This window comes from Monodon monoceros, unplaced genomic scaffold, assembly GCF_005190385.1.
Source record: "Monodon monoceros isolate NGI ecotype Baffin Bay Population unplaced genomic scaffold, NGI_Narwhal_1 Super_Scaffold_9, whole genome shotgun sequence".
Lineage (NCBI taxonomy): Eukaryota > Metazoa > Chordata > Mammalia > Artiodactyla > Monodontidae > Monodon > Monodon monoceros.
The window spans coordinates 45279550-45307084 of NW_021703786.1; the positions used below are offsets into that span (position 1 = coordinate 45279550).

Here is a 27535-nt window from a genome sequence, read left to right on the forward strand (position 1 = left end):
ACAGGGAGCAGAGTCGTGGCCAGTCCTTGGCTTCTAAGGGAGATCCCAGCCCCTCTCTGTGTCTCTTGAGCCTCCTGTCTATGCAGGAAGAAGAAACTTATCATTATCTTGATGGGGCCTAATAGGGTCGAGTGTGTTGATCCAGAATTTCCTGAGACTCTTACTTCAGAAGGGAATGCCCCAGTGCAGCCCCAGGAATTGCCACTTCCCTCCAACCCACAACTGACCCCTGGCCTCTCCCTCCCTTTGCAGCTGGGCTGTGTCTCAACTGCTGGAGCCTGCAGGAGCTGGTCAGCAGGGATCCAGGCCACTTCCTTATCCTCCTGGAGCAGATCCTGCAGAAAACCCGCGAGGTGAGGGCTCAGCCTGGGTTTGAAGGGCAGCGCTGGGATCAGCCTCATAGAGTCGAGAAATAGGTCCCCACAGAATGTCATTTCTGGGGTGCCTGGACCACCAGGGGGGCTTGATGGAGGCACTGGCAGCCTGAGTTCTCTGCTTCGGTGGTGTTTGTGGATTGAAGGCCTTAGGAAGGGGCGTGGTCCTTTTGCTATGAACATGTGCTGGGTGAGCCAGGGTCCCCAGTTTAAGCTGCTTCTTAAGACAGACATTGCTTGTAAGTCAAGGTGTCGACTACAAGGGAGGGAGGACGCGCTCCCGAATTCCTTTCCCCCAAAAGACGCAGATGCAAAGAGCAAACAAAGATGCAAAAGAGAAAACTGATAGGAGAGGTAAACTGAGACCTCCTGTAACAGTTCAGTAAACAGGCTTTTATGACTCAGAAGAAGAGCGTGTTTGAAGCTGACCTGGGGGACTTCCCAGGCCATCCCGTGGTCAGGACTCTGCACTTCCACTGCCGGGGGCATGGGTTCGCTCCCTGGTCGGGGAACTAAGCTCCCACATGCCGCGTGGCCAAAAAAATTAAAAAAAAACAACGACAAGAAAACAAACCTGATTTGGGCTGGGGTTCCAGAACAGGCACGAGTCCCTAAAGATGTTTTATCTTTATTTTTAAATACATGACTGAGTTGGAAAACACATGTCTTTCTCAGCTGTCCCTTTACCTCTAAGAAAAAAGTCTTGGTTTATCAAGACACCCAAGGTTTCAATTCTGGCGCCACCATTTACCTGGTGCTTTTATACGCTGATCACAAGGAGACCAACTCAGAAGAGCTAAAGCACCTCTGAAGTGCTTACCTTATAAACCCAAATATAAAGGAACAACTACTGTATAGCAACAGGGGAGGGTTTTATAGAAGGGGCCAAGCAGCAAGTGTACTGGACACATGGTCTATTCAGGACCATGAAGGAGAATTCTATTTGATCCTGCTGCCGTCACCAGGCACAGCAGAGGTGGTGGGGCTTTCTCTGCTTCTTCAACACCCATGAATTCCAGAATGGGTTGGGAGACCACTAGTATTTTGACCAAAGAATTCTAACTTGTGTCTATACGTGCTTGTTTGTGGTGTGGTGGGTGAGCTTTATCAAAGAGATGATTCACAAAAGAATAAATAGAACTTTTAAACAATATGGAAAATGTTGCTTCAGTTATAGTAAAATAAATGTAAATGAAAACCATAATGACACAGCTTTTGCCTAGCAAATTCGCAAAAACATTATAATAACCAATGCAGGGAAGGGTGTAGTGAAATGGCACTTTCATACATACACAGTATTATAAATGGCAAAATTCTTTTGGAAAGCAATTTGGCGATACATTTCGAAGATCGTAAATATGTTTACAGTCTTGTATCCACTCATTCCACTTCTTGAGCTCTATCCAAGGTAAATAATCCAAATTATAGAAAAAGGAGTGTACACAAAGATTTTCACTGCACAGGTACTTAAAATGCAAGAAAATAATCTCAAGTGTCTAAAGCTAATAAATTATGGAGATCTACCAGAAGGAGTATTATATAGGTAATAAAAATGATGGATAGTATCCAAGGGTAGAAACAAAATTTAATATATTAAAAAATTGCGGGGAATTCCCTGGTGGTCTAGTGGTTAGGACTCAGCACTTTCACTGCTGGGGCCCGGGTTCTGTCCCTGGTTGGGGAACTAAGATCCTGCAAGCCTGCAGAGCCGCCAAAAAAAATTGCATCATTAAAATTTATTAAATGGTTTAGGGAAAATTGATTAAACGTTTCCAAAAATATGGAGTGAAATTCCAAATTCATATTATACAGAACTCTAGGTGGATTAAAGTTTAAATTTAAGAAAATGAAGCTTCCAAGAAAAGAACAAAAAACATATATGAATATTTACATGAACCTTGCATGCAGAAGTGAAAATCCATAAAGGAAAAAGCTAACACTTGTAATTTATGTACATAAAAAAAATCCGGAAAATTCAAAGACCAACAACAAACTGGAAAACATATTTACAATACAAATAATAGATAAATGTATAACTAGGAGGGGGGGAAATATGGTCTTAGAGATGATGTTGCAAAACAGAAATCCATTTATAATATTGTACGTAAAAGACATGAAGAGTAAAAATATACAACTTTGCAGAGGAAAATACACAGAGAAAAATGGTGTAAGGAGAAGTACACTGAAATATTAGTTGTGGCTGAGTTTGGAAGGGGGATATCGTGGGGTTTTTTTTTTTTTACTTCTATTTTCTAAATGTTTGTCTTGTGATTACATTACTTTTCACTTAAAAAAAAAAAGAAAAAGAAAGGAAAGAAATAGAGAAGAGAGCAGTGCTTGGTTGTGCACCTGTGATGAGCCTGTCCCCCTCCTGTCCCCCTCACAGGTCCAAGAGAAGGGCACCTATGACCTCCTCGCCCCCCTGGCTCTGCTCTTCTACTCCACTGTCCTCTGTGTAAGTTCCCGGCTGGGCCAGGCTGGGGGAGGTTGGGGAGGAGAGGGAGAACAGCCTCCATGGAGGGGGCAGAGCCCTCACAGCTCAGAGGATAAACACACAGAGAGAGGAACTGTCCACCAGTGACACTTCAGGTGGGTGTCACTCCTCTGATGGCTTCAGATTAGCCATTTGAGAGGCCTCCAGTAAGTCCACGTGGATGCCATCGTGCCTGGAATATCTGGGCACCCATGGAGGGGATACGGTCACAGCCCTTTCACAAACCACAGGAGAGATTCTGTTAAAGACACGTGATGTCCACCTCCTTTTGTACCGCAGTGGTCAGTTTCCCCCAGTGCCGTCACCCCCTGTTCACCAGACCGGTGGCATCAAATGACTCCAAGTACACTGAGTCGGTCCACTTCAAAGAATAAACACTGGCCTCTCGTGAGGATATTTAAGTAAAGGCGGTTTAGACATTGAAGACCATTCCTCGAAAGGAGTGGCAGCAGTGGCACCATTTAGGATGACCTCCAAGGTGACAGCTTTTCAGAGAGGCCCTCTTGTGTATTTGGTAAATTGTGATGTTTGGTGAAAACAAGGCCCCTGTAGTAGAGATATCCTTGGGCACCATCTCGCCCATCTGTAACTCACTTCCTGTGGGTAACTTTCAATTCTGCCTGCCCTCGTCCTGGGACACACTGCTGCCAGGAAGAGTGTGCCCTTTGTGGAACATTCCAGAAAGGAGCAGGGTCTGCCCTGGAATATCAGCGAGCTTCCTCTGACCCGGACCTCTTTGCTTGCCGCTCCCTCTCCATCCCAGACTCCACACTTCCCACCAGACTCAGATCTCCTTCTGAAGGCAGCCCAAACCTACCACCGATTCCTGACCTGGCCCGTTCCTTACTGTAGCATCTGCCAGGAGCTGCTCACCTTCATCGATGCTGAACTGAAGGCCCCAGGTAAGTGTTGAGGTGGCACGCACGTGGGGCAGGGACCATGCGGTCAGGAGGTTTCCGGCTTTTCTGAAACTGGGCTTTGGCTGTGACCCCCCTCACTTCATATCGTGCAGCTCGTCTCTGCCCGTGGCCTGCTTCACAAGCCTGGAGTCCCTTTTCATGGCTCTAGTGCTCTGTGTCTGCATCAACATCAGATGGCCGACGGCAGCAAACACCGGCAGTGACCCAAGGAGGGACTCTTAGGGGTAGCTGAGCAGGGGTTCAGGGCAAGGAGACCCCGCCTCCTGGCCTGTGCCTCTGCTCTGGTTAACCAGGGGGTCTCTGAGGCTGCCCAGGTCAGACAGAGAAGCCCACACACAATGTTGACAAGAGGCCCTTGTTTGTTCTCTTTACCCCGGAACACGTAGCGGGATGCATGTGTGAATGGACTCAGTTCTGGCCGGGGAAGGTGGCTGGTACCAGGGATGAACAGGTAGATGGGCATCACGACAAGTGTGGGCAAGGGCCAGGTACTGTCCGAGTTTTCATATGTGGATTCTGAAAAGTAGTTCTTGAGAAGTTGCAGGTGCTATAGCAGACGTGAAAATGAGGTCTAGGAGAACTCTTGTAGAGCCAGAAAAACACAAGTATGATTTACTGAGAGGTGGTCCCGGAGTAGAGTAATTCATCGCATCAGTAGCTCAAAGGAATAAAGTCACACAAACATCCCAGTAGATGCCTCTGAAATGTTTGATAAAATTCAACTTCCATCCATTCCAAATAAAAATATTTAAGGTAGAAAAAAAAAAAAAGAAAAAAAATTAACATCCATTCCTGATACTCAAAGCCCCTCTAATATGTGGAAACTATTAATATATGGAAGGGTCCTTAATAAGGTAACAACCCGCTAGCAGCATTTCCATTATTAAGTCAATAATCTTCCTCTTCGTGCTTGTAGGTATTTTGCCCATGAAAAGGAAAGAAAGAATATTTCCTCTTGCAGGAAGATAAAATTTTAATTACATAGAGATCAAACAATTGCTTATCTGTCAAGACTAAGAGAATAACCCAAAGTACTGTCAGACTAGTAATCAGGTAGCTAAGAGCTTTCTTATATAATAGCATCAACCAGTAAGAAAACATAATGTGGAAAAAAACAATTTACAATAGCAACTAAAAATGTAAGATAAATAAAGAAATGTGAATAACCTACATAGAGAAAACAAACTTTACTGAAGGATAAAAAGTTTAAGAGACACTGCTGGGTTGAATCAATATTGTAATAACATCAGGTATTATGGAAATAAATGTAAGTGCAGTCAAAAATACCAATAATATTTTTTTTAATTTAACAAAATAAAGTCTGTTGGACAGAATAAATGCTCTACAGTAGGATTTATTATGTACTTATGTATGCTTAAGGAAGAGTAAGAATGGGATGGTTCTCTACTAGGTCTTTAAAAGTCCTGTAAGGCTATAGTTATTAAAATAGTACACTGTTGGTATAAGAATAGAAAATTAATGGAACTAAATAGCAAGGAACAGATTAAATGTATAAAAATGTACTATATGCAAAGCAGCATCCTCAATCAGTGATGTAAACAATTGGTCATTTTATAAATGGTATCAAGATAATTGACAGACCAAAAAAAGGAGGGGTTTAAAATTCTATCTCAAAAAAAAATTGAGTTCTATTGCAAACATAAAAATAAATTTCAGATGGATTAAATGTTTAAGTGTGGAAATCAAGACCATAAAATTAAAAAAAAAAAACCCATAAAAGTAATGGAAGAAAAATAGGTTACATGAGCCTAGCTACAAGGATGTTCATTGCTGCATTCTTTTTAATAACCAATCCAAAAAACTTAAATATTGTACATAGTTGAATATATCGTAGCAAAGTCATTTGGTGGAATCCGCCTCACTTATTAAATATGAGATCATAGAAATAAGGTTACTGAGATGAAAAGATGTTGAGCAACGTGTTGAGTAAAAAGGCAGGACCGGGGTTTCCCTGATGGCGCAGTGGTTGAGAGTCCGCCTGCCGATGCAGGGGACACGGGTTCGTGCCCCGGTCCGGGAGGATCCCACGTGCCGCGGAGCGGCTGGGCCCGTGAGCCATGGCCGCTGAGCCTGCGCGTCCGGAGCCTGTGCTCCGCAACGGGAGAGGCCACAGCGGTGGGAGGCCCGCGTACCACAAAAAAAAAAAAAAAAGGCAGCCCCTCCGCCCCATACTAAGTATGTTATAATCCCGTGTGTTTTTTTTTTTTTCTTTTAAATCCGTATATGCACCAGACCCTGTTTAGTATTGGGAGCGTCTAAGTCTCATCAGGTACATTAAATACACACAGGACAGAAGTACCAAATCTTATTCCCTAATAAGTCAGGGACCCTGGAAAGCACAGGACTGAAGCGTTATATGAAAATTCCTTTGGAGAGGCTTATGACCTCCTTCCCCAACCGATCAGCTGATCTGTCTTCCCCCAGCCAGTCCGCTGTCCGTTGTTACAGGCTCTAAGAGCCGAACAGGCACAGGCTAGGGTAGCCAAAGTCTACCCATTACATGGACCTTACCTCCTGGTAGAGACTTGGGTGGAAGAATTAAGAAATCAGGAAGGCCTTCAGGAGAAGGGGCTGGACTAGGAAAGGTGCCGAGGCACATGGTGAATAGACAAGTCAGGCAACCTAGCTTTCCAAGGCACCCTAAATGAACAAACCAATTTAATCTCTTTCATTCCCTTGCTCCCCGCTACCCACCCCCCAAAACAAACAGATCTAGATCACTTCTGGGCTTCTTGCTTGTGACCAGAATTCCTTTAACAAGAACGCAAAGATTTTCTTCCTTTCTATAATGAGACAGAAAGGATTTAAAATGCAAATGCCTTGGCAGGACCTTCAGTCTCTACCAAAGATCTAAATGAGTTTACTTTGAAATGGGTAAAGGAGAGGTTGTCCTGGGGGAGGGCTGTCTGTCACCTGCGTGCCGGGGGACCGCTTCCCAGTTTCAAGTGGAACCAGCTGTCTCCCCTCAGCTGGATGCACGCTATGCCTTGAGATGTTTTTGTGGGCAGCTGAGCAGGAACTCAGCTCCGAGCAGCCCCCAGAGAGCAGATGTGGGGCCAAGGGGCGGATGCGGGCTGTGGGGAGGCCCGGACTCGGGGACGTGGGGTTCTAGGCTTGGGGGACATGAGCCAGGCAGAGCAGCAACTGGAGATGGAAATGGAGTGAGGGTCCTTGGACTCAGAGCAGGGAGGACTCCTGGCACCCTAGTCGTTCACTGCTGAGGGTCTTCCCCTGGACCTTGCCCCTGGGACCATGTGAGGCCTCAGGTATGCTGAGGACCGAAGCAAATGCCTGGAGGGGGACACTCAGGCCAGGCTGTTCATGCCAGGAACGCCTCCTCTTCCAGGGAAAGCAGAACCGAAATAGGAAGCCATTAGCTCTTTCTTGTGTCAGAGAGTCATTTTCAAACAGTTTAAAAAAAACCTAGCACTCGTACAAGTGTATAGCGAGCCTGTGTCAAAACGCATTCAGTTCGTTACTGAGGGGACCAGCAAGGTGGGAGGGCTGGTTTAAAGGAGGGTATGAGAAACTGAAATAAATTTCTCATGTAAGTCACAAAAAGATGGCAGAATTAAATACAAAATTAGTTAACATCATATGGGGGAATAAAACATCATACAGGGGGAAAAAAATCCTTTGAAGTTATCCTTTATAGTGAGCAAAAATTACTCATCTCACATCCACAAGTGAACCTCTAACTTCACAGAACCTGAGCCCTCGTGAATAGCAAGTAGTAAATTAAACCAAATTAGCTCCTTTTACATAACCCTTAAGTGGGCTAGTTAGGAAGTGCTTTGGTGTGATTTTTGTAAAGGCACGTGGTAACAGTTTTGCCTTGTTGCTGAGTAGCTCCATCTCCAGTAACCCCAGCTGAGAGAGGCAACAGGAGAAAGGGAGAGGGGCGGGAATGGAGGCTCCGCGACGAGCTCTTGGGGAGAGGCTGAGGCTGAATCACTTGGTGGTTACCAGTACTTTGCACTAGCCCATCGCCATTTCAAATCCTGGGGCTGTGGGGCCTTTGGCAAGACATTTAACATCATAGGAACCTCAGTTTCCTCATCTGTAAAAATGGGAGTATATGAATGTCTCCCTCTCAGCAGTTTGTGAGAATGAATGCTGGCCTATATTGATTTCCCATTGCTGGGGACAGTAGGATTTGGGGTGGTATTCGCTTAATAGATGGATTTTGGCAAGGTCACAGGGAGAAGATGACAAGGGACCTGGGGAGCTGGGCCCTCCACCCATGGAGCCTTGGGGAGTCAGTTGCCATGGAGATGAGGGAAACAGTTTATCCCACTTTGATGTGGCTGGGTGGCAGAGGAAGCGGGCAGGTTATCAAGCCTGAGGGCCTCCCCCTTCTTCCTGACTCCACCCCAAGTAGGGTCGCCTACTGCCTCCATCTGGGGGTGGCAGGAAACCTCACGTCAGTGCTTCTGGGTCCTGCCCACCACACCCCTCTTGGGTTCAGCCCATATGTTTGTTGAGTATTTACTCTATGCCCACACAGCTGTGCAGGTCCTAACACTTGTCTGCAGAGAAGTCTGTCATCCTGAGGGGAGACAGTGAGCATCATATGTGTGAGTCTCTCTGCAGTTTTCAAAGCACCCAAACCTCCATGATTGTATCTCACCCAGACCACAGCCCTGTGGAGTAAGAGGGAAAAGCAACATTACTCCCATTTTGTGCGTGAGACAACCGAGACCCAGAAAAGTTTGATGGCTCTTGCTTTAGCTATAAAGTCAAATGCGAGAGAAGGAACATGGGCTTTCGGATAACAAAGACCTGTGCTTTGTCACTTACTAGCTGATGACCTTGGACAGGTTACATAAGTTCTCTGAGCCTCCTTGGCAAAAGTAGGACTGCGTTCATAGTAGCTCTATTTACAGTAGCCGAGACACGGAAGCAACCCAAGTGTCCATCAACAGATGAATGGCTAAAGAAGATGTGATACACACACACACACACACACACACACACACACACACTGGAATATTACTCAGCTATAAAAAAGAATGAAATAATGCCATTTGCAGCAACATGAGTGCACCTAGAGATTATCATACTAAGTGAGTCAGACAAACACCAATATCACAGGATCTCGCTTCTATGTGGAATCTAAAAAAATGATACAAATGAACTTATTTACAAAACAGAAACGGACCCACAGACATAGAAAACAAACTTATGGTTCCCAAAGGGGAGGGGGGTGGGGAGGGATAAATTAGGAGTTTGGAGTTAGCAGATACAAACTACTATCTATAAAATAAACAACAAGGATCTACTGTGTAGCACGTGGAACTGTATTCAGTATCTTGTAATCACCTGTAATGGAAAAGAATCCAAATCACTTTGCTGTACACCTGAAACTAACACCACATTGTAAACCGACTACATTTCAAGTTAAAGAAATAGGGCTGCAATTGTCGGTGACGGTGGTGTCGACGCCGAGGAGGAGGGTGTGATGGGGATGCTGAGGAAGAGGATGACGGTGTTGATGGCAGTGACGGCGTGGGTTGCCTTCACTGAGGGCCGACAGCGCATTCAGCACCGCTAAGGGTCAGTGTCATCTATCCTCAGAGCATCCCGCTGGGGAATTACTATTATTCCCATCTTTCAGGCGATGAAACCGAAGGCCAGACAATTTAGCTGGCCCGTGGTCACATAGCTAACAAGAGTTCTACCACTTGAACTCATGTCCATTTGATTCCAGAAACCATAGTCTTTGACTCCAAACACCACATTCTCATGTTCGCATGAAGCTGTGTTTCTACCAAGAGGCATAGGCAGGGGACTGTGTGTGATGAAAGGCCCTGGGCGGTCCCAGCTGGTGAGCACTCTCCCCGCTTGGGCAACTTCTCCTGCCCTTTCTCCTTTTCACTGAGCAGGTGCCCACCCTTTGACCTCCTTTCAAAGCAGGAACAAACCTGGATTAGTCAGTTTTGTCTCTTAGCTGGTGGCAGGTGAATTCTGAATGTTCTTCAGTGGCAGTATGTTTCTCTGGGACATGATCGATCAAAGAATTTGCATTTTATACCTTTTATCTGTGATTATGGAATGAAAGGTTTACACCCCTTGAAAGAACGTCAAACGTCATGGGCTGTAGGTGGGCCTCTGTGCCGTCGTTACAGAACGAACACTCTGACACCAGATGCGTGGGGTTCCCCCACCCACCAAACGGTTCTCCAGCTCTCCAGGCCCCAGCTGGGTATCCAGCAATTCAGTTCAGTTCCGACCCAAACTACCTGGAGTCTGGCAGACCGTACAGGCTGAGGGCTCAGTGCCACAGACCACCCCCATTTCAGATGCCAAGTCCCTTACTTCTGACTGTCCAGCTATAAATTGGGGATTCCCATGACCTCCTCCTCAGGTTCTTTAATTTGCTAGAATGGCTCACAGAGCTCAGGAAAGCACTTTACTTCCACTGACTGATTTGTTATAAAGGATATGATAAAAGATAAAGATGGATAGCCAGATGAAGAAGTACATAGGGCGAGGTCCGGAAGGGTCACGAGTGTAGAGGCTTCTGTCCCTGTGGTGTTGGGGTGCATGACCCTCATGGCACATGGATGCACTCACCTACCCAGAAGCCCTCCCAACCCCATAGCTTGAGGTTTTTATGGAGGTTCTATTATGGAGGCATGATCAATTAACTCTTGGCCATTGCTGGTTAACTCAGCCTCCAGCTCCTCCTGGAGGGAGGAGGGGAAGGCAATCATGTGGTTGGCTCCTTCAGGCAACCAGCCCCCATCTAGAAGCTACCTCGGGGCCCACCAAGTGCTACCTCATTGGCATAAACTCAGGTCTGGTTTAAGGGGGCTCGTGGTGAATAACAAAAGACACTCCTCTCACTCGTCATCACTCACTTTCCTCAGGAAAACAAGCTTTAGGAGCTCTGTCTGAGGAACTGGGGTGAAGACCACATATATGTTTCTTATCGTATCGCAATATCACGGGGAGGTTTGAGGAAAAGAGTGGAGGGCACCTCTTCCAGAAATCACAGGCTGTGGTTGGTTAGGACTTAGCCAGCTGCCTATAACAGCCCACACTAACAGTGGCTTAAACTCATAAGGGTTTGTTTTTCTCTTACATTAAAAAAAATCTGGAAGAAGGCAGTCCAGGGTTGACACAGTGGTCCCACGAACATTCTGGACCGGCCTCCTCCCATCTTTCTGCTCCACCATCCTTAGCAGGAAACATCGTCCTCAAGTCACTTCATGGTCTAAGATGGCTGCTGGAGCTCTGGCCGTCATGCCCCCATTCCAGTTAACAGAAAGGAAGAAGTGAGGGGGGGTTGCAAAGAGGGGTCTTCCAGAGGCACCACCCAACTCCTTCTGCAAGAGAGAAATGTGAGTTATCAGCCGGGCACATTGCCCCGTGTCCCGTTGGTGAAGAAGGGGGTGGGTGTTGGGTAGATGCCCAGAAGTCTACCACGTGTGACTTACTAGTAAGAGGGGCTGGAAGACCTGGACTGGTCCTGCTGGGTGACTATAAGCAGGGTGCTGAGAGGGCTGGGGCGGCAGGCCTCGCCTCCCCCACCCCCAGGCCTGGAGACTGTGCCAGGCTGAGTGAGGCCTTGTCCATCCCACGGGCTGTTCCGGGGGGTCACTGCAGCATTTTTTTTTTTTTTTTTTTACATTGGCCTATTTATGCCAAGAACCAAATCCCCCCCTGCGTGCATGTAGTTCTGCCCAGTGGTTTCCTTCCCCTGTGTTCTCCTCTCACCTTCCTGACCTGGCTCAGGCCACACCCCTTCCCACCTTCCACATCCTCCCCACCCTGGATTTATTCACACCTGAGGCCGTGCCTCACCTTCCTGCCCAGGGCCTGCTGAGGCCTCATGGCCTGAGTCCCCGATTCGCACAGACTCTCTAGAACCCCGGCCCGTCGCAGAGATGAAGGTCAGGAAACTGCTGACCAGGGGACCCCAGAAGGGAGGAAAGCATAAGAGGAAGCCAGCTGTTGGGCGGGTTTATGTCAGGGTCCGATGTGGGTCGGGAGAGGAACACAGCATCGTCTCCTGCTGGGACTGACATGCAGCTAAGGCGGGGCCTCTCCTGTCTCGTGCTAGCCCTGAGGACTCTGTGGAATCGTGGCGCTCACCTTCTCAGGGGAAGACAGCCAGCAAACCCGGACCACGTTCTTGTGGCCCGCCGCACGGATGCCCAGGCACCGTGTCATGCCCTCAGCGTGGACGTTCTGTAAGAGTGTCGTTAATGTGGTACCAGTTCCTACTCTGTGGCACCAGGGTGATTGTCACGCATCCTCTGTCTTCCTAGTCAGCTGTCCTGTGCAGAATGGCCATTTCTAGTCACCACTTTAAAAAAGGGACGGGGGGAGGGATAAGTTAGGGGTTTGGGATTAACGGATACACACTACTATATATAAAATAGTTAAATAACAAGGACCTACTGCGTAGCACAGGGAACCATAGTCAATATCTTGTAATAACCTGTAATGGAGAAGAATCTGAAAAAGACTAGGTATATATATACATATATAATTGAATCACTTCGCTGTACACAACACAACGTTGTGTACAACTGAAACTAACAGAACATTGTAAATCAACTGTACTTCCATCAAAAATAAAATAGATAAAACAATTTTAAAAATTAAAAAGAGGGGAAGCTCAGGAGGGTAAACAAAGCTCAGGTACAGAGGGGCTCACGTGCCTGGGCAAGGCGTTTGAACTTCACCGTGGCTGCCCACCATCGGCTCCCAACTGCCAGGACCCATCCCTCGCCCGCATGAGGGGACCCTTTCCATTTCCTACGTATTAGGACCTGACACGGAACTGCCTAGGTGGGTTTTTGGTTCAGCCCTTGGGCCAGCCTTGGTCTAAGAAAGCCAGTCCCAGAAAAGTGTTCCCGTCTGCCGAGATGCCCAGGGCAGGAGGAGTGAAGGTCAAAGGGGGAGAGGCGCCCAGTGCCCTGAGGCTCCCCAATAAGTGGAGGTCCGTTATCAAGAGAAGCCAAGGGGGGCTTCCCTGGTGGCGCAGTGGTTGAGGGTCCACCTGCCGATGCAGGGGACGCGGGTTCGTGCCCCGGTCCGGGAGGATCCCGCATGCCGTGGAGCGGCTGGGCCCGTGAGCCATGGCCGGTGGGCCTGCGCGTCCGGAGCCTGTGCTCCGCAACGGGAGAGGCCGCGACAGTGAGAGGCCCGCGTACCGCAAAAAAAAAAAAAAAAGAAGCCAAGGAGGGGGGACTTTGATGGGTGTCTCTGGGAGAGGGGTAGAGAGTTTCAGCTGATGCTGCTGGAATCCGGGCTGTTAGGCACCGGCCCACCAGCTCTGGAAACAACGCCCTCTGGGTCCCCCACTAATACCACAAAATCAAGCAAACAGCAGCTCCCAGCGCTAATGATGCCATAATCCCCAAACGAGACCATTAAAGCACCCTAAGATACGCAGGTGGAGAGACAGAGGATGTTAGAGGATGTTCCTCGTCATGGAGACTAAAGAGAAGAGCAGGTTTCAAGGAGAAAGTGGTCAACAGTACCCCCGGGGGTGTGGCCCCGGCCAGGTCTGCGTTTACAAGGGTCAGAAATGGGGCGGGGCCGGCAGCGGGTCAGCAGGGCGTGCGTTACCCGTTAAAACCATTAGCTGGTAAAAGAAAAGTGTGACGGGTCGAGAGAAGACTTTGCTCTCTGTGTGTTTTGGGGGCCGGGGAGATTGGGGGGGGCAGGGAGGCCTGGGGGGCGGGGGACACTCCTGCAGCACTTTGTTGGGCGTTGAAGGGGCCACGAGGGGACTTTTCTCTCTCGTGTCTGTGAGCGGCCACCAGATGGCGTCCTGAGTCCTCATAGTAATCCCTGTTTCAGGGACTTTCCTGTCAAAATAGACGTAACCTTAACATCTAAACATGTGACAAGTACATGGAAGACACACCAGGTGAAAGGCCCCCAAAGCAAAGCAATTAGGCCCTAAGTTGGAATACTATAAATTGGAAATGTTCGGCCATTTACTAAACAAAAGACACGGCCCTTCTGTTCACAGCCGTCTCTAACCCCAGTCTTGGCTTTCACTCCTCCGAGGGGCAGCCTTTCTGCTCCCAGCTCACACCCCGGTCCACACCCGGCAGGGCCCCTGTGACGATGTCCAGGCTCTAACAAGGAGGCTGCCTGCCCTCCTGAATCCCAGCCTCATCAGTGAGGAGCGCAAGCCATTGTGTAACAGCCTCACCGTAGCTGACGCAGAACTGAATACGTACTTTTCCAGCTACAGAATTGAGTCAAGTTGCAGGGAAAAAGGGAAAACTCTGGCTAGTTTCTTCTCAGCACGTTTGAATCAGAGGTGACAGAGAGGTGGATGAGGCCAGAGAGGAAGGCAGGGAGGGGGTCTTTGGTGCAGAGGCTCAGCCCTAGAGAGGGACAGCGCCAGGCAGGACCACGGGTCCCTGAGGGCCCCTCGAGAGCATGTGGGAAGCGGGGCCGGGAGGCCGAGGGGGAGGCTGGGGGCTGGCCGGAGCTGAGGCTGAGCTGAGAGGTGCCTGGCACACCCACTGCAGGAGGTCACCCGGGACAGGGTCTGCGGGGACGGAACCAGGACCAGCTGGACAGCAGGAGACCTGGCCGCTTCAGGGGCCTCGGTCTCCTCCCAGGGTGCCCTGCCCCGCAGTCTCTGAAGAGTGAAGCTTTGCAGGGCGGGTGGGGCCTGGGAATCAGACAGTTAAAGACCCTGGTGGCAATGGGCCTAATCTGCCCCTTGTCCTGACCCTCATCTGGGAACTCCCAGCCAGATTCTCCAGTGCCAGGCTCCTGCGAGGCGCAGGGCCATGGCTGCTGAAGGAACAGGTAAGTCCGTGAGCTGTTCTTTTGTGTTTGTTCTTTTGGCCACAGGAATCTCCTACCAGCGACTGGTGAGGGCCGAGCAGGGCCTGTCCACTAGGAGTCATCGCAGCTCCACTGTGTGAGTGCTCTTGGGGAGGGAGGAGTTTGGGGGGTGGGGTCATGTTTTGTGCACAGCCTCTTTTTTCAGGGCTAAGGGTCTTTCATCAGATTCCTAATTGGGTCTGAGACTTTAAAAAAAAAAAAAAAGAAAGAAAAGTTTAAAACCACCTGCCTTGGTCTTCCCTGGTGGCGCAGTGGTTGAGAGTCCGCCTGCCGATGCAGGGGACACGGGTTCGCGCCCCGGTCCGGGAAGATCCCACATGCCGTGGAGCGGCTGGGCCCGTGAGCCATGGCCGCTGAGCCTGCGCGTCTGGAGCCTGTGCTCCGCCACGGGAGAGGCTGCAACAGTGAGAGGCCCGCGTACCACAAAACAAAACAAAACAAAACAAAACAAAAAAAACACCTGCCTTGATTGTGCCAGGTGCTGAGCGAACATACATTACCTTACTTTACCCCCAATTTTCAGATGAGGAAACTGAAGGTCAGAGAGGCCAAGTAACTTCCCCAAGGACACTCAGATAGTAAGTGTCTGAGTCAGGATTTGAGCCTTAGACTTCCTCAAAAGCCGAGGCTCTTTCCATAATGTCTTTCTGCCTGTTAGTAAAAGAGCGTTTTTCCAAACTTTTTTGACTGGGACCTACAATAAAAAATGCATTTTATATGAAAGCCTGGTGTACATACACACACACACACACACACACACACACACACACACACACACCACACACACAGAGCTGAGACAAGTTTTAGGAAATGAAAGTCACCTTCTCCCAAGGATGAGCTCTGATCTCTTCTAGTCCATTTCACTTAAAAGGCTGTTCTGGTTGTGAATCCCTGAAGTGATTTTGTTACCCACTCTTGGGTCCCCGCCTGTTGGAAAAGCATTAGAGAGGAAGCCTCCATTCCAAGGACCCTCCGGCAAGCCTCCAAGCACGTGGGTGCCTGAAGACCCCAGCCTCCACCAGCTCAGAAGTTCTAGTCACCCCCCCCGCCCATCCTCAGTCTGAGGGTTTCACAGCACATTCACTGAGCAAACGTTAGTTGAGTTCCTTCTCCGTAAAAACAAACAGAAAAGCTAGTGGTAGATTTTGAGAGAGACAGAAAGGGCATTAAAAATGTCTTGTAAATGTTGGCTTAGTAAGTAAGCAGGACCCTGCCAGAGGGCTGAGGCAGGTGAACGGTGGATTATCGCCAACGCCCTTCTAGGTACTTCCTGAGCCCCGGGCACTGTTGCAGGCATCACTCCATCATACAGGCCTTTTGTTAACCCTTCGAGAAAGGTATTTTTTGGATCAGGAAACTGAGGCACGGACAGGTTCGTAGAAAGAGCTACGAGCAGAGAGTCGGTCTCACTTTGGTTTTCTGTAGGTTGGGAACAGGCGTGCAGAGGAGGTGCGAGTGGTGAGGGCCCGGGTGTGGCTGGCCTGGTCCTGTATACAGTGGAGCTCAGTGCATGTCCATGAGGGGATGATCCAGCAGTCGGTGAAGGAGGAGGGCTCAGTGAGGGACCGTTTACTTGAGCCCGATCCCTTTTTCTTACAAATAGAGAAATCAAAATGAGATCCTCCCTAAACCCTGGGAACTCTGACAGAGCCTGGTCCCATTCTTGAGCCCTGGCCACAGGGCCGGCTCTGGGACCTCTGTCCACAGACACTGGCAGGAAGGCCGCCTGCCTGGTGCTTCTTGGCACTGGGTTTAAACACAGCACAGATTTGTGAGAGAACGAGAGCAAGTGTGAGCAGTTCATACTAAAAGCCTTTACAGGTATAATACCGCGATGGCTGGAATACCTTCGAGAAAATGCAGTGATCGGGGGTTGGCCGGGGTGAAATGCGAACAGACGTATGTTAACTGTTAACTGAGTGATGGATCCTCGGGGTTCACGATTCTCTTAACATTTGTGTATGTTTGAAATTGTCCATGATGAAGACATTTAAACACTGGGATCAAAAGGGAGCCCAGGGTCCAGGGGAAGAGGAGGCGGGGGTGGGGCGTGGCTGGATGCACACTCCCTCCCCCAGCCCGATGCTGGCCTGCATGAGGGCTTTGGCAAGTTAGAAAGGGCATCCCCTGTAAGCAGAGGAATCAGATGCAGCCCTGACTTCGCTCTCCTTCCTCCTGGCAGATGCCACCCCACACCCCGACCCTTGGCTTGAGGAGCAGGGCTCGGGCTGAAATTTCAGGCCACACCACACGACGGCATGTGGCTGTCCCGCTGTCCCCTCCCAAAATGACCGCCTGACTTCCAGTCAGCTCACCTAAAATACAATCCTTTTCTGCGTCATCTTGCATCTGTTCAAATATCCTGTAGGAAAAATGTTTTATGTAAAAATTAAGGTAGAATTTATTTGTGAAAATTGGGTTCCGTTTTTTAAGATTTTTTTGATGTGACCATGTTTAAAGTCTCTATTGAATTTGTTACAGTAATACTTCTGTGGGGTTTTTTTGGGGGGGGACGGGTTTTGGCCTCAAGGCATGTGGGATCTTAGCTCCCTGACCAGGGATCGAACCCTCACCCCCTGCACTGGGAGGAGAAGTCTTAACCACTGGACCGCCAGGGAAGTCCCGAGTTCAATTTTTAAAAGGTCTTTGAAGACCCCAGCTGAAAAGTACTCAAAAGTAGATCATAAGCTTTCCCCTTGGAACTGGGACCCCTGAGCCCTCAGCCTCTCTCCTGGCCTCCGGGCCCACGTGGGCTCTGTGGCTGCCCTTCCCCGCCCCCGCGCCCAGTACCCATGGCCGGTCCTCTGTGTCCCCCAGCACCGTACTGTTGCTGAACCCGGTGGAGGTGCAGGCCGAGTTCCTCACCGTGGCCGACAAGCTGAGCACGCCTGGGCACTCCCCGCACAGCGCCTACACCACCCTGCTCCTGCACGCCTTCCAGGCCACCTTTGGGGCCCACTGCGACCTCCCAGGTCTGCACCGCCAGCTGCAGGTATGTGTCTGGGACCCTGGGCTCAGCACCGCCCCCTCCCGGCAGAGCACCTCTCTGCAAAGGCAGGGTCCTCTCTCTGGTCCCTCTCCGCGGCCCGGGTCCATTGGCCTCCCTCGCCCCGAGTGACATGGCGGGGAAGTCGCTGGAGGGCTGGCCTCATTGATTGAGAGGTTTCTATTGTGCCGGGTCCTAACCCAGGTGGGTGGCACCCTAGACAGTGGGGCTGGACACAGAGCCTCCGAATCCAGCGTGGGCTGGGTGGTACGGGACTGAGCTTTAGACTGAAGCTGGAAGCCCTGGGGTCTAGTCCGAACTCTGTGACAGGTCAGCTGTGTGGCCCTGGGCAGCGCCCTCCCCTCTCTGGGCCACAGCGGTGAGCTCTGAAGTCCCTCCCAACTCTGCAGGGCTCTGGCTCTGGGCCTTTCTTTCTGACCACTTCTGGAGAATAGGGACTGAGTGGGAGGCCTGGCTCCCTGCTCAGCCGTGGGTGGTGGCAGGCGACGAGGCTGGGGACGGACTGGTCACCGGGAGCTCGAGAAGTCGGGCGGCCGAGCTGTGGTTCGGGAGCAAGCCTGCCTCCCCCTGGGTTTCAGTCCAAGACCCTGGCAGAGCTCGAGGACATCTTCACCGAGACGGCCGAAGCACAGGAACTGGCATCTGGCATCGGGGATGCAGCTGAGGCCCGGCAGTGGCTCAGGACCAAGCTGCAGGCGGTGGGGGAGAAAGCCGGCTTCCTTGGTGCCTTAGGTGAGGCTCTGGGGGGTGAGGCCCATTTCCCCCTGTGGCCCTGGTAGCCCCCCAGGTGAGCAGCCCCGGTCGGCCTGGTGCTTCTGTTTCACATAATCATTCAGGGACCCAGGCTCTCTGACATCTCCTGGCTCCAGCATCCCCGAGGGTGCAGTTCCCGTCTGCAGGGTTAGGGTTGGGCTGCTAAGATCGCCACTGGGGCAGCCTGGGGGAGGAGGAAAAGAGTGCTGATCAAGGGCAAGGGGCTTCGTTTTCACAATGAAGACAGCGTACCCCTTTGAGCCACCTTAGTCACATGGCCCACCTTGCCCCAGTGGGTCTGGGAAACGTCTATTATAGAAGAAGGGATGCCTGATGAGATGGTGCCGTGGTTCTCCTTTTCGAACCAGAGGCGCAGAGGCTGAGACTGGGCCACATTCGTGCAGCTCACAAAAGGGCACGGCATCTACCTGGTGGGCTTGAGAGAAGCCCTCTGGCTGCGGGCCAGGCATCCCAGCTTCCAACTCAGCCTCGGCCCACCCGGCTGCGTGTCCTGTACCGGTCCTCTCCCAACTCTGGCCTCTCCTCCAAGACGGGGGTTCTGGGCTGGCCCATCTCAAGGCCTCTACCCAGCCCTCACCTCCTGCCCCTCCCTCCCTCGTTCCTGCAGACACTGCACAACCTGGCAAGCTCCGTACCATCCCCATCCCTGTCGCCAGGTGCTACACCTACAGCTGGAGCCAGGACAGCTTCGGTAAGCAGCCCGCTGGGGCCCTCGTGGTGCCCACCCCCCCAAACTGCCCGGGCTCTCTTCCTCTGCAGCTGCCCCTCACCCCAGCCCCCTGCCAGCCCTCCCACCTGAGCAGGCTCTGAGCAGAGCAGGGGGCAGGGCACTGGGCTGCCCTCTGCCCTCCTTCTAACCTCTGCTCCCCAAGTTCATTCTGTCTCAGCCTGTCACCCTGCCCAAGGGTGTGCAAGAGGGGTTCCAAGGGCTTGGACACCCAGACGGCATCTCGCCTTGCTTCCCTGCAGACATCCTGCAGGAGATCCTGCTCAAGGAACAGGAGCTGCTCCAACCAGGAATCCTGGGGGACGAGGAGGACGTGGAAACCGAGGGGCATGATGCCGAGAGGGACTCGCTGCTCTCCACCAGCTCGGCAGCCTTGCACGACTCCACCCTGTCCCTTGCCTCATCCCAGACCTCGGGACCCAGCCTCTCCCACCAGCTGCTGAGCTCCTTTGTCTCGGGCCTCTCTGATGGCGTGGACAGCGGCTACGTGGAAGACAGCCAGGACAGCTCGTTCGAGTGGCCCAAGAGGCCTGGCAGCCAGGAGCGCCGGGCCCACCGCAGGCCCGGGCAGTTCAACAGGATCTATAAACTTTTCAAGAGCACCAGCCAGCTGGTGCTGCGCAGGGACTCCCGGACCCCGGAGGGCGGCCCGGACGGCACCCTGCCCCTGCGGCGGGCCGGCAGCCTCTGCAGCCCCTGCAGCCCCCTGGCTGGCCCGGCGCAGCCCCCGTCCCGGGCCCAGCGTTCCCGCTCCCTGCCCCAGCACAAGCTCGGCTCCCAGCTGCCCGGCTGGGCCCTGGCCCCCGCCTCCCGTCACCAGCGCCGCTGCCCCTTCCTGAACGGGGACGAGGACCCCGGGGCCTCCACGCTGCGAGTTGTGGTCTTCGGCTCCGATCGGATCTCGGGGAAGGTGGCCCGGGCGTACAGCAAGCTGCGGTGAGAGCCGAAACGGGGCATTGGTCTGCCCTGGGCAGCAGGGGCGGCGTGCTGCTGGCGGCATCTGGGCTCCCGGAGGGACCAAGGGCCTCCCTTCTCACCATCTTCCTCTCGGCAGGCGGCTGGAGAGCAACCGTCCGCTCCTCACACGGTTCTTCAAGCTTCAGTTCTTCTACGTGCCCATGAAGCGGAGCTGCGGGCCCAGCGCCAGCGCCAGCCCAGCCCCTCGGAGCCAGACGCCGCCGCTCCCCACAGACTCCCCGAGGCACCCCGGCCCTGCGGTAGGTCCCCGGCCCTGGGCCCAGCAGGGCGGCAAAGCAAGGAGATGTAAGCAGGCCCCAGTCACCGGAAGGGGGCTGGTCGGAAGTCACCAGCTGCCCTGTGTTTAGGGGCCGCCGCCTCCTGCCTGGGCCTCCGTCCCGGGCGTGGTCCCTGCCCTGCACTTGGCCCGACGGTGGGCGGGGGCACGTTTTGCTGTGTGACATGGACTGAGAGTTGTCAGACCTCTCCAAGGGCGCAGAGAAGCTCAGGGTGGGGCTGCAGGTGCCACCCAGGGCCCCGAAGCTAGGGTGGCAGGCGTCCGGGTGGCTGGGAATGACTCTCGCCCCCGCCCCAGGAGCTGGGTGCAGCCCCCTGGGAGGAAAGCACCAATGACATCTCCCACTACCTCGGCATGCTTGACCCCTGGTATGAGCGCAACGTGCTGGGCCTCATGCACCTGCCCCCTGAAGTCCTGTGCCAGGTAAGCGGCCCCTTTCCTGGGTGCAGGTGGAGGGCCCTGTCTGTGGTCACCCAGCCTCGCTTTGAAGGTCCTAGTTTGGGGGATCCAGCTTGGCGGCCCCACTGGAGGACCAGGGCTCACTTGGGACCGAGCAAGGAGGGTGGGTGGAAGCAGGGCTGAGCTGAACCCAGGGCTCGGGGGCCCAGGGAGGGGTCACCACACCGAGAGGGAGGGGCCCTAGAGGGTCCAGTTGCCTTAGGCTTCAGCTCCCTTCCTCAACTCCCAGCTTTGTCTAGCTTGGCCGGGGCCTCCCTGGAGGCCCATGGGCCAGTGAGGGAGGGGCGGAGGCCAGGCTGTGGGTCCTCCCTTGACCATTCTGTTTCCTGCTCCCATCTCACCGCGCCCCTCCCTGGCCCTGTCTGCCTCGGGATCTCTCCTCTGTGTGTCTGCATGTCTGTCTCTCTTCCTCTCATCCTCCCTTTCTCTCTCCCTCTCTGTCCACCTGTCCCTCGGGCTCGGGCTCGGCCCTCCCAACCCACAGCAGTCTCTGAAGGCTGAGTCCCGGCCCCTGGAGGGCTCTCCTGCCCAGCTGCCCATCCTGGCGGACATGCTGCTCTATTACTGCCGCTTCGCTGCCCGGCCGGTGCTGCTGCAGGTCTATCAGACCGAGGTAAGGCCTGCCCTGCCGCCTGGCCCCACCTCTTCCCCCAGACTAGCTGCAGGGCTGCTCCCACACCCGGGCAGCCAGCAGCCCTGTGCTGGAGGAGCCTGTGCTGGGGGCCCCTCCTGGAGGTCCACGCTGACGCCCACGCTTCTGCCCTCTCCAGCTGACCTTCATCACCGGGGAGAAGACGACAGAGATCTTCATCCACTCCCTGGAGCTGGGTCACTCTGCTGCCACACGCGCCATCAAGGCTTCGGGTGGGCACTGCCTGAGCCCCAGTGGAGGCGGAGCTGGGGGGCGACACGCCGGAGAGGGGGACCCTGGGGTGGCCGGGCGAGAGGGCGCTAGGAGGTGGGGCCCCTGGAGGTAGAGCTAGAGGGAGGTGGGCCGGGATCTGGGGCCCTGGGGAGGAGGGGTCCCAGGGCAGTGGGGCAGGAGGGACGAGAAGCGGGCAGGGAGGCAGAGCACAGGGTCTGTGAAGGTCACTGGAATTAGAAGGAGCAGAGGGTCTGTCTGTGTGTGGCACAGGTCCTGGCAGCAAGCGACTGGGCATCGATGGTGACCGGGAAGCCATCCCTCTAACACTACAGATTATTTACAGCAAGGTGAGACTGATGCTGGCCCCTCCCCTCTGGGGTCTGCTCCCCATGCCGCCTCCCCAGAGCCAGGCTCCTGTGTTCCCCGGGTGGTCTTTAAGCTGGAAGGCCGCGGCAGGCTCCCCAGGCTCTCCTGGATGCTGAGAGAAGGGGGAAGGAGAGGCGGTGGACCTTCCTCTCCCGCTCTGCCTCCAAAGCTGCCCCCGCCCCGGGGTTCTCCCCGCTGCTGAACGTGCTCAGCCCTTCTGTGAAGCGCTGGGGCCTGGCCTCAGGGCTGGGGGTGAGAATGGGGCAGAGTGAGGGACTAGGGCAGGGACTGCTGTGCTTGGTGGGGGTCTGGGAGTAGGTTTGGTGTGAGGGGAGCTGGGGGGTAGCCCATGAGCACACCCCGGCTCTGGGCCACGACAGGCCTACCTCCCGGACGGGCAGCCTCCTACCTTCTTCCCTGCCTCCCTCCCTCCCTCAGCAATTTGAAAGATATTTATTGAGCACCTACTCATGTCAGGTTCTGTGCGGGGCCAGGCCCTCCCTCTTAACTTCTCTCGAGGAGGGAGACAGACAATAAACAAGGAAACAAAAAGTGCCCAAGGTAATATTAAAGAGTGGCAAGTGATGACAAGGCAACAAAAGGGCTGGTGGGATAGAGACAGTAGGATTCTTTCCATGTAGTGGCCGAGGAGGTGGGCAGGGGCACTGACACTCGCTGGGTGCTGTGTTCCGGGTGTTGTTCATGGTACAGGAGCGTTCACGAGAGGGAGCAAAGCTCTTACAGTCTGGAGGGGTTAGATGATGCCACAACATGTATAATTACAACTGTGACGAACAGATGAAGGAGAGGTAAAGGGTTCTGTGAGAACCCTTAGGGGATTGTTCAACCCAGTGAGGAAAGTTAGACAAGGTTCCTTAAGAAGGGCCATCGAGTCAATGTTGGAAAGAAAACCAGGAGTTAAGTAGGAAAAGAAGAGAGACGTGCCCTCCAGGTAGAGATAATAGCATGTGCAAAGGCCCTGTGGTGAGAGAGAACATGAACATCAAAGGGCACTGTAGGAGGACCAGAGGGGCTGGAGCAGAGACAGTGTGGGGGGAAAGGATGATGAGGTGAAGCTAAAGAAATGGGCAGGGCTGGAATGCCAAGGGCCTTGGTTCAATGAGAGGAGTTTTGTCCTCGTCCTAAGAGCAATGGGTATCCTGTGAAGGGCTTTCAGTTTGGGGTGTGGCAGGATCAGATTTGAGGTTTGGAAGCCCCCTGTGGTGGCTCTGTGGGGAATATCAGAGTGGACCCCAGCGGGTGTGGGAAAGCCAAGTCAGAGGCTCCCGTGGTTGTCCAGGCGAGAAACATGGGCAGCCTGCACTAGGGAGGAAAGGAATGGGGGTTATATGTGAATCACACGAGCAGCAGGGCTTAGGGATGGATCAGAAAAGGAGAGGCTCCAACTCCTGGATTTCAGCCTTCTGCGACTGACAGGACCATTTTCTCAGAAGAAGCCCAGCTCCAGTGGGGGAGTGGGTGTGGGGCATAGTGGGTTCGAGAGGGAAGGAGAGACCAGAACAGGCAGTGGGAGGGTGGGCCTGAGCTCAGAGGTGAAATGTGGAGATGGGTGTGTAGGTGGTCATGGAGAAAGGGCCATGGGTGAGGCTCCCTCAAGGAGAAAGTAGGAATAACAGAGCGGAGGCCCCAGGAGAAGCTCCTGACACCTGCGTCCTGTGATGGGGACAGAGGAGGGTGATCGCGCAAAACAGAGGCCCCAGCCAGGCTGGTGGTGGGGAAGCCAGGAGCGTGCCGCCACGGACGCCCAGGAGAGGGGAGGAGTGGACGGGATGGCATTCTCCTGTAAGGTCAGGCAAGCCGAGGACTTGAGAGTGCTTGTGGGTTTGGCAACGTGGAGGTCCCTGATGAGAGAGACATTCAGACAAAGACCCAAAGAGGGGGCTCCGGCCCAGCTCTGCCTGGGACCCCCGGCCCGTGAGCCTGTCTCTCCCTCACTCGGGGTTCAGAAGATCCTCAGACCACCCCTTGAGACGTTCTCAGCACTCGCACCCTACAACCCAGTCACCAGGCTGACCTGTGGACCAAGCCAGTGACCTGATGCTCCTCCCTGGAGCCAGTGAGGTCTATATAGGGGTCAAGGGGCTCTTGGTGAAGAAGCTGGCAGGCTCGGGTGAATGAGAGCGAGCTTCCTGGGTGTGCTGGCTGCAGGCGGCGCCCTGTCGCTGGCCGGTCTGGAGCCGCTTCTTCAAAGAGAAGGCAGTAGGCACGGGGGGGCATGCCGCTGAGAGGGTCTGGCTTTGCTGCCTCCCCAGGGGGCCATCAGTGGACGTAGTCGCTGGAGTAACATGGAGAAGGTCTGCACCTCCGTCAACCTCAGCAAGGCCTGCCGGCAGCAGGAGGACCTGGGTGAGGGGGCAGGGGGAGGGGGAGGGGAGGGGAGGGGGACAGGAAGGTGGAGGAGAGGAGGGGGAGGGGGGGTGGGTTCCTGAGCCTGGCCTGAGCCACCCTTGCCCTTCAGACTCCAGCACGGAGGCCCTGACGCTAAACCTGACAGAAGTGGTGAAAAGGCAGAACCCTAAATCCAAGAAGGGCTTCAACCAGGTAAGAGCTTTCCTCTCCTCTCTGTCATCCCCTCGGGAGACTTACTGGGCGTGTGCGTGTGTGTGCGTGTGTATGGGGGGGTGTCCAAGGGCTGTGCTGGGGCCTGTGGGTGGGAGGGTGCACACCTGTGGGGCTCCGTGGTGGCCTCCAGGGCAGCCCCGAGTCCAAGGCGGAGTGGCCTCTGTGTCAGGGAACCCGGGCTGTCACGGTGAGGACAGTGGGGTTTCTCCTCCCAGGACACTTGCTCCTTCCAGACTCAAGAAAGGGCAGAGGCTGGGGAGGAAGCAGGGCCCGATGGAGGGACCAGTCCCCTGCACGCCCATCGCGCCTGGAGAGCTGGCAGCCGAGCTCCTGCCCCACCCCCTGGACCCAGTCGGGCGGTTCCAAGGGAGGAAGCTGTCGAGGGCTGGCAGCTCTGGGGCCAGGGCTCCCGGGTGACCCGGGCCTTCCTTCTAGATTAGCATGTCGCAGATCAAAGTGGACAAGGTGCAGATTATCGGCTCTAACGGCTGCCCCTTTGCCGTGTGCCTGGACCAGGACGAGAGGAAGATCCTGCAGAGTGTGGTCAGGTAGGAAAGCGGGGGCCCCCGGCTTTGCTTCAGCACCCACCCAGAGGCCTGGAGGGAGCTGGAGGGGTGGGAGGCCTGCCCTGACACCTGCCCTGCCCCACAGGTGTGAGGTCTCCCCCTGCTACAAGCCGGAGACGAGCAGCCTCTGCCCCCCACCCCAGAGGCCCTCCTACCTGCAGGCACAGACGGCACCCGACCTCTGCTCCCTGCTCTGTCTGCCCATCATGACTTTCAGTGGAGCTCTGCCCTAGCGGCCCGGCACCGGCCTGGACAGCAAGCCCGAGGGCAGCCTCCTCGGAGCCCCCTCCCTCTTGGAGGGCCTCACTCCCCGTGGAGAACTGGACGACCCTGTGCTGGGTCAGGGTCCCGCTGTGGGCCCTGCAGCAGGCAGGGGGCAGGGGGCAGGGGTTAGGGGGTTGATGGCGCCTCCGGGCTCTGTTTGGGAAAGAAACAAGCATTAGGGGGAGGGGCCTGGCCCTACAGCCCCTCAGATCCCTCAGGGAGAAAGGAGAAGGATGGGCGGTCTGGCCTCTGAAGGCCCTGGCCTCTAGTGTGGTCTAGGATCCTTTCTAGAAGAAAGAGCTGAGGCTCTGGTGCTCTGGGGTATGGTTTAGGCCTCCTCCCCCGACCCTTGGCCAGGCCCGCCCATTACTTTGTCAGGGACTTGGGGAGCCCTTGGAGTCTGGAATTTCAGTGCCCCTACTCAGGGGTTCAGGTGGTAGAAACGTAGATGCGACTCTTCTGACCTCAGTGCCGTCGCCCCCATCCCACACCCCTGTCTCACACACACACACACACACACACACACACACACACCCTTTCTCTCTCTCTGGAGCCTCTTTGTGGATCGAGATCCTTGGGAGACAGGACGAGCTTAGATTCAGTGGCGGCTCAGTTACCTTCTAGCTAAATGACCAGAAGGAAGTGAATTAGCTTCTCCGAGCCTCCCTTTCCTGAGCACTAAGATGGGGGGTTATAAGACCTCCTTAAAAGGCTGAGACAAAATTGTCTGCAAAGCGCCTGGCTCAGCCGCAGGCTCATAGCAGGTGCTCAGTAAAAGTCCGCGGCGTTGCCCCTTCAGCCCTGACTCACGTGTCGGGCGGGGGGTGGGGAGGGGATGCTCTCGCTGTTCTCGAGATGCTCTTCATTCCCTCCTTTCCAATTCACCAATGGGGCAGGACCCAGACCGAGGGGGTAAGGAGCCCTAAGTTCTACCCTCTGAAGGAGGAATTGCCTTCGCCAGGGTGAGAGGAGGGTTGCACACGTGCCTTCACCTCCTCGTCTCCCAGGTTGGCCCCTGTGCCCCACTTCTCACCTCACTCCATTGTGTGGGAAATCTTCCAGCCCCAGAGTTCACTGGCACCATTGTGCCTGGGCAAGTTCCCAGAGAAGTAGAGGATGGACAGCTGAGGGGAAGACGGCTGATACAACATGAGAGCCCAAAGTTTTAACTACGGGGTTGCAGTGGTTTGAGAAACTGGAAGCTGATGTGGGCTAGGATGGTAGGCGGAGGGCGGGCCCGGGCCCGGGGTTTGGACTCGTAGAGGTGGAGAAAGTAACCACGGAAGCGAGACAATTGTATTCTGCACAGAACCTCTCCTTCCCGTCCTGCTCCGGCTTCATCTGCTCCAAAGGTTCTGGGCTTCCAGGAGCCCACGAAAGCCCAGCCCAGAGTACTCAGGACTTGAGAGAAGTGGACAGAGCGTCTCTGACCACATATGGTCACCCTTCTGCTGTCAAGGCCATCTGTCCTTGCTTCAGTTGCCAGACAGTGGTTGGCAATATACCTTCAATATTTTTTGTTGTGTGAGCTGGTTGTCTGACAGTTGTTCAAGAATAGACGAGTGGAATTTAATATTATTGTCAAATAAAACTTGATTCCTCTTGGATTTAATGACTTACAGTTATTTTCCCGCTAGCTGGCTAGTTCACGTAAATCACTTCACATAGAGTGGAAATAAGATTCTTGGGGGGTTGTCTTGTTTATCTTTTTGTAATTTTCCTCTCTATCAAAAATACACTTGTGCCGAAGTTTTCTGCGTAAGCCTCATCGTGCTGCCGAGAGGAAGGGAAGTGAGATCCTTGCTGACCCTCTGGACCTGGGGCTGTTATTAGACTTGGCTCATAGGTAGGGAGAGGAAAGGAGGTGAAGGGATGGTGGAGGACACCTGTGACCTGGGAGAAGTAGGTAAGCACCAGGCTTCCAGCACAACCACGTGAGATGGGGGAAGAAGGAACCGTGAGAGACTTCAGCTCTGTATCAGCTAGCTGTTGCAAACAGGAAAGCACACCTAATGCTCGATGGACTACAG

General features: G+C 53.7%; 1 protein-coding gene across 8 annotated transcripts in view; it reads left to right on the forward strand.

Moving 5' to 3' along the window:
* The window catches only part of PIK3R5 (phosphoinositide-3-kinase regulatory subunit 5), a 72823-nt gene extending 45718 nt beyond the window's left edge, over window positions 1-27105 (forward strand). For 3 of the 8 annotated variants that reach the window (XR_003791811.1, XR_003791809.1, XR_003791812.1), the window contains 16 exons: window positions 253-353; window positions 2761-2829; window positions 3632-3770; window positions 14646-14715; window positions 17457-17631; window positions 18225-18378; window positions 19028-19111; window positions 19390-20083; window positions 20202-20364; window positions 20700-20825; window positions 21346-21474; window positions 21632-21725; window positions 21997-22073; window positions 24366-24459; window positions 24572-25223; window positions 25327-25371. Coding sequence is in view for 3 of the 8 variants with exons in the window: in XM_029210629.1 (XP_029066462.1) it covers window positions 253-353; window positions 2761-2829; window positions 3632-3770; window positions 14646-14715; window positions 17457-17631; window positions 18225-18378; window positions 19028-19111; window positions 19390-20083; window positions 20202-20364; window positions 20700-20825; window positions 21346-21474; window positions 21632-21725; window positions 21997-22073; window positions 24366-24459; window positions 24572-24654; window positions 25111-25223; window positions 25327-25474 (2513 nt within the window). In the remaining 5 variants the exon portion in view is untranslated. Of the gene's footprint in view, window positions 1-252; window positions 354-2760; window positions 2830-3631; window positions 3771-14645; window positions 14716-17456; window positions 17632-18224; window positions 18379-19027; window positions 19112-19389; window positions 20084-20201; window positions 20365-20699; window positions 20826-21345; window positions 21475-21631; window positions 21726-21996; window positions 22654-24365; window positions 24460-24571; window positions 25224-25326 lie in introns of those variants that run through there. The other 5 variants (XM_029210629.1, XM_029210628.1, XM_029210630.1 and 2 more) reach the window with 4 other exon arrangements.
* Window positions 27106-27535: the final 430 nt, after the last annotated feature.